This window comes from Nerophis lumbriciformis, linkage group LG03 (genome assembly GCF_033978685.3).
Source record: "Nerophis lumbriciformis linkage group LG03, RoL_Nlum_v2.1, whole genome shotgun sequence".
Taxonomy (NCBI): domain Eukaryota; kingdom Metazoa; phylum Chordata; class Actinopteri; order Syngnathiformes; family Syngnathidae; genus Nerophis; species Nerophis lumbriciformis.
Window position 1 is genome coordinate 38,830,274 of NC_084550.2, and position 16,858 is coordinate 38,847,131.

General features: G+C 40.3%; 1 protein-coding gene across 1 annotated transcript; it reads right to left on the bottom strand.

Annotated features, from left to right (window-relative positions):
- Nucleotides 1-364: 364 nt before the first annotated feature.
- tarbp2 (TAR (HIV) RNA binding protein 2) lies at nt 365-16,122 on the bottom strand. Its single transcript, XM_061937719.2, has 7 exons — nt 15,891-16,122; nt 9,995-10,309; nt 9,850-9,919; nt 9,655-9,772; nt 5,595-5,722; nt 5,314-5,509; nt 365-1,217 (listed from the first exon to the last, which is right to left on the bottom strand). The coding sequence occupies exons 1-7, from the start codon at nt 15,941-15,943 to the stop codon at nt 1,060-1,062; spliced, it is 1,038 nt and encodes a 345-aa protein (XP_061793703.1). The 5' UTR covers nt 15,944-16,122; the 3' UTR covers nt 365-1,059.
- Between the last annotated feature and the right edge of the window lie 736 nt (nt 16,123-16,858).

Sequence of the window (16,858 nt, forward strand, 5' to 3'; positions counted from 1 at the left end):
GGAAATTCATTGTCACTGCCGTACATTTAAACAATAGACATTACACATCACAAAAAGACATCATACATGACCAACACACATTTACAGGCTTGTCAGACAGGTCGGCCGGGTCTGCTGTTAAGGGCGGCTATAGCTGCAGGGATAAGGCTTTTCCTGAGGCGGGCCCTTCGGATTTTACATACCTTTTTTGTAACAGAAAACCCTGAATTTCCCTAACTCAAGAGTTTTTACTTCACCCGCTTTCCTGCTTTCTTCCTGAAGCGCAGCACACATAAAGGTGAAAATTAGTCAACATTGACAAACTTTACTGTGTTATTATTATTATTATTTCGAAGCAAAACCCCTTCTGTGTCGTTGGTTAGTGCATGCATGTCAAAACGCCATCAAAGTGTGTGTAAAAATTGTTTATTTCTTCAAATAATAATATACAGCACCGCTTTGATTCACTTTTTTTTGCTAAGGTTCTCCTACGTGGATGCAACACTGCATGCTGCACAAAATACTTTAGAAGTTACAACCACATTAATTGCCAAATCTTTAAAATACGTTAAAGACAATTAGGTACAGTTGCTGAACAAAAAAGGCAACCGGAGAGTGCATTAAAAATAGGAAATTAAAAGGAAGAAACATTTGCCCTTATGGAAAAAAACAACATTAAAACCTTGAGGTAATTCACTCTAATGTCTGTTTTAAAACAATGTTCTGTATTCGGGTTAATGTACTCAAAAGCAACATTTCATTACAAAAATGATTCATTTCCAACACTTCAAACATGCTGACTTAGCAAAGTCCAACAGAATGAGCATCACAAAGGCAGTTTGTTAAGTAAAAATGGGCAGTCTTAAAAAAGAGTTCATGTTTATTCAGTAGTCATTTTGTGATGATGACAACTGAAAAATAAAATAATGATAATAAGATGAGCATTTAGCACCAGCTCCTTCTTGCCAATGTCACTAAGACGTTAATTCAAGGAGGTCTTCATATAGGAAAGAAAATTGAGGTATGTCAGATGATCAAATGTACTTACATGCCTGCCGGAACAAGACACAACCGGCCCGCTCACTTCCCGCCAGCCATGATTTTGAGGTACTGCAGTGCATTGTGGGCCGCGTTGCCCCGAGCAGCTTCCAGGCTGGGGGCGAAGCCGTGGCACACTGTGATTGGCTGCGTCGACAGTTCTACCAAACACTGGCGCAGCCCGCTCAGGCTGGGCTCCTCTGCAAACAACAAATATGCTCATCAACACAATTACGTCATGTCTGACTTTATTACTATTACATTAATTCCTTAATATTTATGTCAGAAGAGGATTTTGAGGTCATGGTTAGTTAGGTATACTTTATAAAAATATATTGTTAGGAAAAATATATTTAATAATAATTGGATTTGTTTGAATTAAAAACATTTAACAAAGAACAATTTACATTATTTAGTTTTTCATTAACCTCTTAAGGCCCAAGCTGTTTGTTTACATGCTTTTTTTATTTCTCTTTGCTATTTGGGCTTATTGGACCCTAATTAGAATAAAAACTAAAAATCATCTTTTAATATGACATACTTAGTCCATAAGTAACAAACGTGTACTTCATGTGTAGAGACATGCACATTTTTATTTTTACACTTTTTTTCCCCAAATTCCATTGTATGTTGTACTCTTCTGACACCACCAGATGGCAGTATAAGTGTCCATATGTTGGCACAAGACCCCAATTCAGTAGTGTACACAATTTTGGAAATAAGAGCTAAAAGGTGCTGTCCATGCATGTGGCCACTAAGGCCTTTAGAGGTTGTGGCAAAAATTATTTATAATTTTTGTAACTAAAATCTGTTAGCGAAACAGAAGAAATATATTTTTTTTTACCTTTATTTCAGATATTTAATCTGTCTTGAATTATCTTTAAAATGATAATTTCTTAATTAAAGTAGATATTTTTTGTAGGGATGTACGATAATGGCTTTTTGCCGATATTCCGATATTGTCCAACTCTTTAATTACCGATACCGATATCAACCGATACCGATATCAACCGATATATGCAGTCGTGGAATTAACACATTATTACGGTATGCCTAATTTGGACAACCAGGTATGGTGAAGATAAGGTCCTTTTTAAAAAAATAAAATAAATAAATTTAAAAAAAAAAATTCTTGAATAAAAAAGAAAGTAAAACAATATAAAAACAGTTACATAGAAACTAGTAATTAATGAAAATTAGTAAAATTAACTGTTAAAGGTTAGTACTATTAGTGGACCAGCAGCACGCACAATCATGTGTGCTTACGGACTGTATCCCTTGCAGACTGTATTGATATATATTGATATATAATGTAGGAACCAGAATATTAATAACAGAAAGAAACTACCCTTTTGTGTGAATGAGTGTGGGGGAGGTTTTTTGGGTTGGTGCACTAATTGTAAGTGTATCTTGTGTTCTTTATGTTGATTTAATTAAAAAAAACAAAACAAAAAAACAACAACAAAAAAAACGATACCGATCATTTCCGATATTACATTTTAATGCATTTATCGGCCGATAATATCGGCAGGCCGATATTATCGGACATCTCTACTTTTTTGTATTGCATACATGTAAATATAACCAATATATGAACAATATTAATTACACTAAACAAAATAACCTGCCAAAGAGCTGAATTTTTCTAATATTATTTTTTCAAGAAGTACGTCTCAGATTTTAGTACAACCTTTTTTGTGAAAAGCAAATGGGTCACACATTGCATTTGCAATGACTTTACACGTCAAATATAATTAAAACAAAAAAGATATTTTCAGCTGCCTTCATTATTTGTTTACCGGCGGGATTGCACCAAGATTAAAATAATATTTTATTTCATATCATTCCTCCACTTTTGTACCTGCAATCTAAAGGAAACAGCGAGCACACATACTGTATGCAGAAAGCAGGTTATAAGTGTGACTGTGGAGCAAAATTCACAGCAAATCATATCCAATAAATATTACCTGGACCACAAGGAAGTGTGTTAAGTGTAGATTTATAACCGTCATTGGTCCCTCTCAATGGTACAGTGGAACCTCGATTTACAACCCCCTCTATTTGCAAACTTTTCGATGTACCAACTTTTCGATGGAACCAAATGTACCTCTGTGTGCGAACCATGTCTCTGTGTACAAACGCTTTGTTCATTTATTTTGTGCCGTGCCTGCAAGCAAAAAGCCGGGTGCAGCATTGTTGTGGAGGCGGAGGCCTCCACGAAACTTAGCGTGTGTGCATGTTCTGTGTTTTTTTTGCCAAGTTTTTCCCGTTTTGCTAACTCAATATAAGTCCCATTAACTTAACAGACCAGCGTTGAGAAAAGGAGGGAATCGCTGTAGAGTTAAAAAAAAATTTTTTTCGAAGAGTAGATTAATGACACTCACAAAAATGGAAAAAACGGATGAAGCAAGCTTTGTACCACAGCTACTTTTAATTGTAAAGAGACTTATTTCACAGTGGAGGAAAATACACTATATTGCCAAAAGTATTTGGCCACCTGCCTTGACTCACATTTGAACTTCCCATTCCTAACCCATAGGGTTCAATATGATGTGGGTCCACCTTTTGCAGCTATTACAGCTTCAACTCTTCTGGGAAGGCTGTCCACAAGGTTGCGGAGTGTGTTTATAGGAATTTTCCACCATTCTTCCAAAAGCGCATTAGTGAGGTCACACACTGATGTTGGTTGAGAAGGCCTGGCTCTCAGTCTCCGTTCTAATTCATCCCAAAGGTGTTCTATCAGGTTCAGGTCAGGACTCCGTGCAGGCCAGTCAAGTTAATCCACACCAGACTCTGTCATCCATGTCTTTATGGACCTTGCTTTGTGCACTGGTGCACAGTCATGTTGGAAGAGGAAGGGGCCCGCTCCAAACTGTTCCCACAAGGTTGGGAGCATGGAATTGTCCGAAATGTTTTGGTATCCTGGAGCATTCAAAGATCCTTTCACTGGAACTAAGGGGCCAAGCCCAACTCCTGAAAAACAACCCCACACCATAATTCCTCTTCCACCAAATTCACACTCGGCACAATGCAGTCCGAAATGTACCGTTCTCCTGGCAACCTCCAAACCCAGACTCGTCCATCAGATTGCCAAATGGAAAAGCGTGATTCATCACTCTAGAGAAGGCGTCTCCACTGCTCTAGAGTCCAGTGGTGACGTGCTTTATACCACTTTATCCCACGCTTTGCATTGGTTTTGGTGATGTATGGCTTAGATGCAGCTGCTCGGCCATGGAAACCCATTCCATGAAGCTCTCTGCGTACTGTACGTGGTCTAATTGGAAGGTCACATGAAGTTTGGAGCTCTGTAGCAACTGACTGTGCAGAAAGTCTTTGCACTATGCGCTTCAGCATCCGCTGACCCCTCTCTGTCAGTTTACGTGGCCTACCACTTGGTGGCTGAGTTGCTGTTGTTCCCAACTCTTCCATTTTCTTATAATAAAGCCGACACTTGACTTTGGAATATTTAGGAGCGAGGAAATGTCACGACTGGATTTGTTGCACAGGTGGCATCCTATGACAGTTCCACGCTGGAAATCACTGAGAGCGGCCCATTCTTTCACAGATTGTTTTAGAAACAGTCTCCATGCCTAAGTGCTTGATTGTATACACCTGTGGCCGGGCCAAGTGATTAGGACACCTGATTCTGATCGTTTGGATGGGTGGCCAAATACTTTTGGCAATATAGTGTACACTACCTGTCTTTCAAGCCACACGCCTCACCCACCCCTCCCTTCTCCCTCTGTCTGCTACTTTCTCTTCAGCTCTCCTGCCGATGGTAACGTGGGCGGATTTTCCTTTATTAAATGTTCATTATTGTAGCAATATGGTTGCTAAAGATAAGGCTTTTGGGGATTTCTGATCATCTGTGAGGGCACCAATGTGACTCTTATTTGTGTGTGTGTTTTGACAGAGCAGGGCATACAGCAAAAGTTCAGCTTGCTGTTTTGGCTTGTTAATAAAAAGAAAGTTGATCCATCACTCCTTCGTTATGTTTGTTGGATTTACAGTAGTACATATCACTTCATATTGTGTTAAAGTATACAAGCTTTCACCAAAAATATGGACTTTTGGCTGGAACTCATTATTCATATTTACATTGTTTTTTCATGCAGGAATTTGCTTCTCTATACCAACTTTTCAATTTACGAACCACGTTCCAAAAACGATTAAGTGTGTCAAATTGAGGTTCCACTGTAACTGCCACTTTGCACAAAATGAATAAACGGAATGACTTGCAACAAGTCACAAGATAAAACTATTCCTATAAAAATGGCAGAAGGAGAGATAACCCACCGAGATCCAGGTAGCTGATGTCAAAGCACTGCTCTGTGGACAGGTCATTGAGCAGCGAGCAGAAGTTGGAGTCAGAGGGTATGCCCAGAGGGTGACTGCGCAGATGCAGGATCTTCTCTCCGGCGGAGTTTCTCAGGGAGTCCCACGTGCAGCTGTAGCCTTTGCTCTTGCACGACTCTGCTCTGCTCCCCGTGTTCTGTCGGCGTTAGAGAGCAGACAGCCGTTATTCGGGCGTCTTGGGAAACTAACTGGAAAAAGATGTCCGCCAATCTCTCTCGTACCATATTAAACGTATCCTCCTCCGGGTCGGCATCGTTGCTGGTCCTCAGGTCGACCGGGACGTCGTGTATCCGCGCCAACATTTTGGCTGCTGCGTTCCTCTTGGCCAACTTCTTGGACGTACCGCTTCCTGATGCAGCACAACAACTTGTCAGTCATGTTTTGCAGACACTTTGACTTGTGTGCTACATTGGAAAATCTATATCGCGGTATATATTGCAGCCTCTGAAAATAACAATATATACATCACAATTAATTATTTGGCTTATTAACAGGCATGTGATTTGAACTTAATGAAAAAGACTGAAAATTAGCCGGGGGTCAGCTACTGTCTCGTTGTAAAACACCAATGAAAATGAAATGTAGCATTTAGACAGGTTATACTGTAGCAAAAGTCATCACAATAATGTGTGTTCTTAAAGGGGAACATTATCACCAGACCTATGTAAGCATCAATATATACCTTGATGTTGCAGAAAAAAGACCATATATTTTTTTAACCGATTTCCGAACTCTAAATGGGTGAATTTTGGCGAATTAAACGCCTTTCTATTATTCGCTCTCGGAGCGATGACATCACAACGTGACGTCACATCGGGAAGCAATCCGCCATTTTCTCACTTTCGTCGGTGTGTTGTCGGAGGGTGTAACAACACAAACAGGGACGGATTCAAGTTGCACCAGTGGCCCAAAGATGCGAAAGTGGCAAGAAATTGGACGAAATTTGTTCAAAATACGAGGGTGTGGGGAAAGCCGACGAAATGGTCAGTCGTTTGTTCCGCACACTTTACCGACGAAAGCTATGCTACGACAGAGATATGAAATACATTTGGCAACAACATGCACTTTGAGAGTGCAGACAGCCCAGTTTTCATCAATTAATATATTCTGTAGACATACCCTCATCCGCTCTCTTTTCCTGAAAGCTGATCTGTCCAATCCGGTTGGAAATGCATCTGCTTTGAGTGTCGCAGGATATCCACACATTCTTGCCATCTCTGTCGTAGCATAGCTTTCGTCGATAAAGTGTGCGGAACAAACGTCCAATTTCTTGCATCTTTGGGCCACTGGTGCAACTTGAATCCGTCCCTGTTCGTGTTGTTACACCCTCCGACAACACACCGACGAGGCATGATGTCTCCAAGGTACGGAAAACAGTCAAAAAAACGGAAAATAACAGAGCTGATTTGACTCGGTGTTTGTAATGTGTTTGAGAAAATGGCGGATTGCTTCCTGATGTGACGTCACAGCGTGACGTCATCGCCCCGAGAGCGAATAATAGAAAGGCGTTTAATTCGCCAAAATTCACCCATTTAGAGTTCGGAAATCGGTTAAAAAAATATATGGTCTTTTTTCTGCAACATCAAGGTATATATTGACGCTTACATAGGTCTGGTGATAATGTTCCCCTTTGAAGGAGCCATACGTAATGTGGCCAGAAATGGTACTGCAATCACGGTCAAAATTCTGTAGTCCCTTCACCCTCTCCCTGACCGAGGTCGCCAGATACGCAGCCGAATCCAGCTCGATGGACTGGGCTACTCCAAGGAACTTCAAACTTCCACTGCCTCTTACTAGTGGTTGAGGTGCTGGCACGATAATAGCTGAATAGACGAGCGTTTTGTCAATAACACATCTCTAACCAGCACATTTGACACAGAAATTAGGCTATTTTCAGGAAGAATTACGTCATGCCTGCGTACAATATCACAACAATTGGCAATCATATGGTTATTGTCAGTACTATCAGAAAACAAAGACAAAAACAAACTACAACCAATGCTAGCAATGATTATACTGGTGAAAATAAGTAGATCCTGCTTAGCAGCCTAATGTACGCCCAAAACTAAAGAGGAGACATTTTACCAAGGTATGCCTATAGGCTACACCAGGGTTAGGGAACCTGTGGCTCTTTTGATGACTGCATCTGGCTCTCAGATAAATCTTAGCTGACATTGCTTAAAGGGGAACATTATCACCAGACCAATGTAAGCGTCAATATATACCTTGATGTTGCAGAAAAAAAAAGACCATATATTTTTTTAACCGATTTCCGAACTCTAAATGGGTGAATTCTGGCGAATTAAACAACTTTCTAATATTCGCTCTCGGAGCGATGGCGTCACATCGGGAAGCAATCCGCCATTTTCTCAAACACCGAGTCAAATCAGCTCTGTTATTTTCCGTTTTTTCGACTGTTTTCCGTACCTTGGAGACATCATGCCTCGTCGGTGTGTTGTCGGAGGGTGTAACAACACGAACAGGGACGGATTCAATTTGCACCAGTGGCCCAAAGATGCGAAAGTGGCAAGAAATTGGACGTTTGTTCTGCACACTTTACCGATGAAAGCTATGTTACGACAGAGATGGCAAGAATGTGTGGATATCCTGCGACACTCAAAGCAGATGCATTTCCAACGATAAAGACCCTAGCTTCCCTGGCCTGCTGACATCAACTCCAAAACTGGACATATCAGCTTTCAGGAAAAGAGAGCGGATGAGGGTATGTCTACAGAATATATTAATTGATGAAAACTTTATTCATTACTCGCGGTTTTACGTAAATTATTATACATAAACTGTGTTTACCAATAATTTAGCTTAAAAACATTTATTTTGTTACGGCTCAGGCTCCTGCCAACGCCGCTCATCCGTCTGTGCGCACCTCGGGACACGCCCACGGGTGCGCACATCCAGGGACGCGCCGCGCACGTCCCCGCCCTGCAGCAGCCACCAGCTGCAATCACTCACCGGCAATCTACACACCTGGGTCTGATGAGGGCAAGCTCAATAAAGGACCAGTGGACCCAAGGATCGGCGCGGGAACTTAGTTTTCTCATGGTGTACCGTAAGCAACAAGCAACAAGCTTTATGCTCTATTCGTGTTTCCTCTCCGTGCCTTGATTTGTCCCTTGTCTTCTCCCGTGTCCCCGCAGTACCCTCCGTCGCCTGTAAAGTGAGCTGTGCGTCTCACTTTCCCCTGGATCTCCCTCTGGACTCTGACTGCCTCCTTCGTTCCTCGACCTTTCTCTCGCCCCTGGATTCTGACGCCTCACTCTCACCCCGGATCATCTGCCTGCCTCTTGGACCCCTTTTGCCTTGCCCTCTTTGGACTTGTCTGCTCCCTCATCCAACAGAACGGTAATACACAACAGCTAACTACACACATAGTCTAACACCACTCACTCTAGGGTTTTGTCACACACTCCATTTCATTAGTTTATATTAGTATTGTTTTATTATATATATATATATATATATATATATATATATATATATATATATATATATATAAAATAAATCTTTGGACATACTTCCCCCTGGTGTCTGTTTGCCGTCATCTCCCCTTTAGTCTAAACACAACATATTTTTTTTCAATCATTCGAGTAGTCTTGTGTAATGCAGTATTTTGTGTCTATTTAGGTATGGTTAACCTGAGTGCTGAAATCGTGGAAAAATATATGTTCTTAGCGCGCCTGAAATGGGCTGTCTGCACTCTCAAAGTACATGTTGTTGCCAAATGTATTTCATATGCTGTAAACTCAGTTCATAGTTGTTAGTTTCCTTTAATGCCAAACAAACACATACCAATCGTTGGTTAGAAGGCGAACGCTGAATTCGTCCTCGCTTTCTCCCGTGTCGCTGGCTGTCGTGTCGTTTTCGTCGGTTTCGCTTGCATACGGTTCAAACCGATATGGCTCAATAGCTTCAGTTTCTTCTTCAATTTCGTTTTCGCTACCTGCCTCCACACTAAAACCATCCGTTTCAATACATGCGTAAGCTGTTGAATCGCTTAAGCCGCTGAAATCCAAGTCTGAATCCGAGCTAATGTCGCTATATCTTGCTGTTCTATGCGCCATGTTTGTTTGTATCGGCATCACTGTGTGACGTCACAGGAAAATGGACGGGTGTATATAACGATGGTTAAAATCAGGCACTTTGAAGCTTTTTTTAGGGGTATTGCGTGATGGGTATAATTAATAAAAAAAACAGGAAGTGTGCAGTAAACTATGACTAGTCATGGTTGAAGCGTTAATTAAGAAATGAGAGGACGCATCCTACCAATTTCCATGAATCTCTCCACTCTGCAGGTCATGGTGAATTCTTTGCGGTGTGCCGGACCAGACTCCTGTGTCACCGTGTACTCTGGCAGACGCCATCCTTTCTGCACAACCAATTCCTAGCAGTCAGGGAAATATATTTAAAACATGTTAGGGTCACACTAACTTTGTAGATGAGAATATTTGATGCAAAGACCTGTAGTGCTCCAACAGGATTACATTCAGACTGTTGAGAAGTGACTAAAGTCTTCATCTCCGATTGGGAGCTGCATACAAGACATCCATGTCAGAGCCACGTCTTAATGTTGTACATAACAAGATCTAAAAGCATTTGCACTGACCTCTCTCCATCAGCAGGCACGGAAACCCCGATAAACACGTCTCCTTCGACACCAATAGCGGCGGGGCCTGCGAGGCCTCCCTTGAGCATCTTCAGAGCAGCCTCGGCTGCTTTGTGCTTCGCCGCCTTCTTGCTGGGCCCTTGGCCGGTGCAGTTGATCTCTCCCACAGAAACGCGGAACGTAAAGTTGGGCTGGTGTGCCTGTCCCTCAGCCTTCAGCAGGTCATACACAGGGGTCTTGCCTATCCGCGTTCCATACTCCTGCAGCAGACTAATTGGCGTCTTTCCGGGATTCACAGCCAGCATTTGCTCAATACTGAAACACGACAATAAGTGCATTTAAAGTCAAAGTCATAGCATTGAAGCAAATCCAAGTCCAAATCTCATCTTGATTACTGTAACGTATTATTTTCGGGCCTGCCTATGTCTAGCATTAAAAGATTAAAGTTGGTACAAAATGTGGCTGCTAGACTTTTGACAAGAACAAAAAAGTTTGATCATATTACGCCTATACTGTATACCTTTATATACCTATATATATATACCTATTAGAGATGCGCGGTTTGCGGACACAACCGCGGAGTCCGCGGATAATCCGCGGGTCGGGCGGGTGACATGACGAAAAAAATAGATTGTAAATAGATTCGGGCGGTTGGGATTGAACCAATTCGGAAATATAGATACATAGTTAAATGTTGTTACCCACATACGAAAAACGTATAGATTTTATCGGTCCTTTAGGTGGAGCTGATGGTGCATCACCGAAAAAGAAAAGGATTGACTTCACAGAATGGGAGGAGGATACACCTGTGCTTGTTGATGAAGTAGAGGATTATTCCTCTACAAACTTGCATCTCGACGGATCAGCAGAGGAAAATCTACTTTCCTTTTGGGGGAAACAAGGACAATCATTCCCACGACTACAACACCTTGCCAAGAGAATCCTATGCGTCCCAGCAACAAGTGCCGCAAGTGAGCGCTCCTTCAGCGCAGCAGGGCGCATTTTAGAGGCCAGGCGCTCTCGCCTGAATCCTGGCACTGTAGATGCCATTTTATTCCTGCATAGTGCTAACAAAAAAAAAAGTAAGTAGACATACGGTTGGATATGTTAAACGAATTAGTCTACGTTACCTATAGGCTATACCAAATAAGCCCATGTCTAACCTATATTGAGTTCGGTCAGCTGAATAATTTTGATGGTTACGTGTTGTTTGGGCGCACTACAATGCAAAGGAATTAAGGCAATTGCGTTGTTTATTGTGTTTTTTTCTATTCGAGATATACTACTGTGTGTTAATTATTTGGCCTCGCTTTCAAGTGAAGCGCATCTCCGATTGGCGACAATGTAAGGCTATTTAGCCTGCTTTGTTTGTCGCGACCGTCTATTTTCATTATAATTCAAGTTAGATGATAAAGTGCAGTCTGATGGGTTTGATTTCCCCCCTTCAGCTTTTTACCTTGGCCAATAAGTTGCAGGTAATTTATTATTATTTATTTAATTTATTTTTGTTTAAATAGAGATGACATACATATGTTATTGTATAATTTAAGTTTGTGCGCGTGATTGACAGCCTAAGGCTTATGAGGCACATTTCTTTTTTTTTTTTTTATTGCAACTTAAAAACGTATGAGCCTATGCCTATAACATAGGCTATGTGTTTATCTTTATTTTCCTGCCTGTCGTTGACAATGGAGATTGTCTGATATTTTGTCATGGCTGCAGATCAATCAATAAAGGTTCATCTTTGTCGCGAAATTGTTCACTGCTTCACTGTGCACCCCGCCCTCGTCCCTATTTGAGCATTATAACGTTAACAAGTTAATATTCATTGAAATAAATTCAGAACATTTTTTTTACCTAACGAAAATATAGGCCTACTCTTTCTAAAACATTTTTTTAACTTCTTAAAAGCCTCGTTCTGCTTGCTGCAACTGCGCACACAAAGTGTGAGGAACGCACTCCTGATCTGAGGGCATTGGCAACAATAGTCAACACTTTCTTAATGGAAATGACAATAATATTATAATAATGATAAATAATATTATCACGCATTAATATCTCTTAGCCACTAATGCGTGGCAAGCATTGAATGTCTCTGCTGCATTGGATCAGTCTCCTTTCTTTAACAGGCAAAAGCTTTATAACCTCACTAATGCCTTGCATCGTCTATATTAGATATATAACAACGGGCGGAAGGCGGGCGGGTGTGGTTTTGATGAAATGTTGGTTCGGGTGAATGGCGGATGGATGACGACATTTGTGATGCGGTTGCGGATGAAATAATTGCCTATCCGCGCATCTCTAATACCTATACTCTATATACCTTTATATACCTAAATATATACTTATACTGTATATTCCTTTATCTACATATATACATATATATTAGGGCTGCGAATCTTTGGGTGTCCCACGATTCGATTCAATATCAATTCTTGGGGTCACGATTCGATTCAAAATCGATTTTTTCCGATTCAACGCGATTCTCGATTCAAAAACGATATTTTCCCGATTCAAAATGATTCTCTATTCATTCAATACACAGGATTTCAGCAGGATCTACCCCAGTCTGCTGACATGCAAGCAGAGTAGATTTTTGTAAAAAGCTTTTATAATTGTAAAGCACAATGTTTTATCAACTGATTGCAATAATGTAGATGTGTTTTAACTATTAAATGAACCAAAAATATGACTTATTTTATCTTTGTGAAAATATTGGACACAGTGTGTTGTCAAGCTTATGAGATGCGATGCAAGTGTAAGCCACTGTGACACTGTTGTTCTTTTTTTTTTTTTATATATATATATATATATATATATATATATATATATATAAATGTCTAATGATAATGTCAATGAGGGATTTTTAATCACTGCTATGTTGAAATTGTAACTAACATTGATACTGTTGTTGATAATATTCATTTTTGTTTCACTACTTTTGGTTTGTTCTGTGTCGTGTTTGTGTGTCCTCTCAATTGCTCTGTTTATTGCAGTTCTGAGTGTTGCTGGGTCGGGTTTGGTTTTGGAATTGGATTGCATTGTTATGGTATTGCTGTGTATTGTTTTGTTGGATTGATTCATTACAAAAATTTAAAAAAATAAAAATGGGAAAAAAATATATAAATAAATAAATAAAAATTGATTTTTAAAAAATGAGAATCGATTCTGAATCGCACAACGTGAGAATCGCGATTCGAATTCGAATCGATTTTTTCCCCACACCCCTACTATATATATATATATACCTATACTGTATATACCTCTATATACCTATACTGTATATACCTTTATATACCTTTATATATATATATATATATATATATATATATATAAATTAAAATGTAATTTTGGAAATTATCGGTATTGGTTTCAAAAAGTAAAATGTATGACTTTTTAAAATGCCGCTGTGTACACGGACGTAGGGAGAAGTACAGAGCGCCAATAAACTTTAAAGGCACTGCTTTTGCGTGCCGGCCCAGTCACATAATATCTATGGCTTTTCACACACACAAGTGAATGCACATCATACTTGGTCAACAGCCATACAGGTCACACTGAGGGTGGCCGTATAAACAACTTTAACACCGTTACAAATATGCGCCACACTGTGAACCCACACCAAACAAGAATGACAAACACATTTCGGGAGAACATCCGCACCGTAACACAACATAAACACAACAGAACAAATGCCCAGAACCCCTTGCAGCACTAACTCTTCTGGGACGCTACAATATACACCCCCCGCGACCACATACCCCCCCACCTCAACCCCGCCCACCTCAACCTCCTCATGCTTTCTCAGGGAGAGCATGTCCCAAATTCCCTGCTGCTGTTTTGAGGCATGTTAAAAAAAATAATGCACTTTGTGACTTCAATAATAAATATGGCAGTGCCATGTTGGCATTTTTTTCCATAACTTGAGTTGATTTATTTTGGAAAACCTTGTTACATTGTTTAATGCAGGGGTGCTCACACTTTTTCTGCAGGCGAGCTTCTTTTCAATTGATCAAGTCGTGGGGATCTACCTCATTCAAATATATAATGTATATTTACTTATTTATGAAATATATATGTTTTTGTTAACAAGTTAAAGGTGTTTAATGATAATGTAAGCATGTTTAACACATAGTTAATATTGTTAAAAAATAAAGGTGTTTAATGATAATACAAGTATGTTTAATACATATAGTTAATATTGTTAACAAGTTAAAGGTGTTTAAAGATAATGTAAGCTTGTTTAACACATATAGTTAATATTGTTAACAAGTTAAAGGTGTTTAATGATAATATAAGCATGTTTAACACATAGTTAATATTGGTAATAAATTAAAGGTATTTAATGATAATACAAGAATGTTTAATACATATAGTTAATATTGTTAACAACTTAAAGGTGTTTAAAGATAATACAAGCATGTTTAACACATATAGTTAATATTGTTAACATGTTAAAGGTGTTTAAAGATAGTACAAGCATGTTTAACACATATAGTTAATATTGTTAACAAGTTAAAGGTGTTTAAAGATAATACAAGCATGTTTAACACATATAGTTAATATTGTTAATAAGTTAAAGGTGTTAAAAGATAATACAAGCATGTTTAACACATATAGATTCCTTTCTTTCATGAAGACAAGAATATAAGTTGGTGTATTACCTGATTCTGATGACTTGCATTGATTGGACAGTGGTGCTGACAATGCCCGCATTTTCGAATGAAGGAGAAAAAAAGTCCTCCTTTCTGTCCAATACCACATGAAAGTGGTTGGTTTTTGGCATCTTATTTGTCCAGCTGTCCTTTGTATACACTATACAAGAAATACATTGTCGGCAAACTTCGTAGCTTGCTAGCTTGTGCACGCCAGCTTTCTGAGACTCTTATTTTGTTAGCGCAACTGTGCAACTGTGCAGTCGGTCTTTGGAGTTTTGACGACAGGTACGGCGCCAGAGTCTGTTGAAATAAAGTGTTTCTCGCCTTCCAGTTGGTAATTTTAATGAGCTGGCAGCAGCCAGCGTCATCTCAGAAGACCCTCGGGTGCCGTGAATGTCAATCAAGTGACGAAAGTGACGTCATAGTGAAGATTTATGATCGCTCATTTTTAGGACTATTTGTTTAATGCCTGGCTGGTGATCGACTGACACACCCTCCGAGATCGACCGGTAGCTCGCGATCGATGTAATGAGCACCCCTGATTTAGAGTGAAAAGCAAATTCTATTTTCACTCGCACACAAAACATTCTAACTTGGATTGTTTCCCTGGCTTCGAGACTCTCCCGAAGGACAGTGCGGCGAAGACCCGACAAACTCCTTTCTTGGACACACACCTGTTGTTGTTGGCTTTGGACTGGCGACTGCAAGACATCAAGGCCGCGGAATAGCGACACTCAGCAGGCTTACACACACACACACACATGCATCCACGAAAATATACGCCACACACACACATACCCCATCCAACGCCCCTTGACGTGAATTCCTTAGGAGCGATGGACGGACGGATGGGCAGCGCCTGAAGAGCTGCAGCCTGCCACCGTGCACCCCCTCCCTCCCCTCTGTTGCAAGTCCGGAGACGTATGTTGTAATATGTATATGTGCTTTGCTATGGAGGTTGTTTTTTCCCCACTCCAGACTGGGCCCCCTTAGGAGCCCAGTCTAGATTGTATTTTTTCCCATCTTTTACGGGGCGCCCATCAGCGGTCCTGTTCCGTAACACTGTACCCTGTTTGTTTGCCTCATCTCGAACGGGTTTGTGCTGAAAACAAAGTTTCGTTGTACTTGTGCAATGACAATAAAGACCTATCTATCTTAATAATTTACCAAATGCCCACATTCAGGACAGTAGTTAATCCCATATTCATATTTATGTCCTGAAGGCAGCTCTAACCTACCTGGAGCACCCGGAGTTTCTCTTCCAGCTGTCCGATGCTGTCTCGTCGTTCATTCCCTATTTCACGCAGACAGCTGGTTGGATTTGGATGGCAAGCCGCCCCACCAAAACAAACACCACCTTTCATTAGATGATATTTCCAAAGCCAAATGAAGAAACTACGACAACAACAACATGTGGAGAAAAAGGCTGTGGTCGCGCAGATATGACGTATTTTTACAGGCCGCTAGCTCAAAGCGCTGATTGGTCAGAAACGAAGGGCTTGTTTTGGTCACCGGGGAACTCCGAGTGCGTTCGGAAGCGGGGAGTTATCACAGGTTGGGGACAACAGGGACGGGCGGGGTTATAAACATAACTTGTGTCCAACAAAGCAGAATACACAACAAATACGGCATCGCTCTCAAGAAAGAACACAATATCACTAACAGGCAGAGGTGGGACCAAGTCATTGTTTTGCAAGTCACAAGTAAGTCTCAAGTCTTTGCCCTCAAGTCCGAGTCAAGTCCCGAGTCAAGACAGGCAAGCCCCGAGTCAAGTCCAAAGTCAAGACTGGAAAGTCTCAAGTCAAGTCCTAAGTCCTGCATTTTGAGTTTCGAGTCCTTTCAAGTCCTTTTAACCACAGACTAATATATTAACACAGATTGTGTATGCTTTTCAAACGCTGTATTTATTTATTAAAACAAGTGCATTTTAAATTGCAGGAAAGAAAATTGTGCTGACATTGCACTTTATAATAGCACTATTAACCAGTCATTTTAAACATTAACTCATTCCTTTACAGAACAAACACATTGAAAAATAAAGTGCAAATGTACTTATTTGTACAAAAGTGTTAACATTGAAAAAACATGACATATACGTGAACATAACAAAAAAGTTGTACTTTTTATATGTCAGGGCCCTATGCTGCATTGCATTTGCAAAAGACCAAATTAGCCAAGAGTCTGTCAGTCATTTGTGCACGATGGG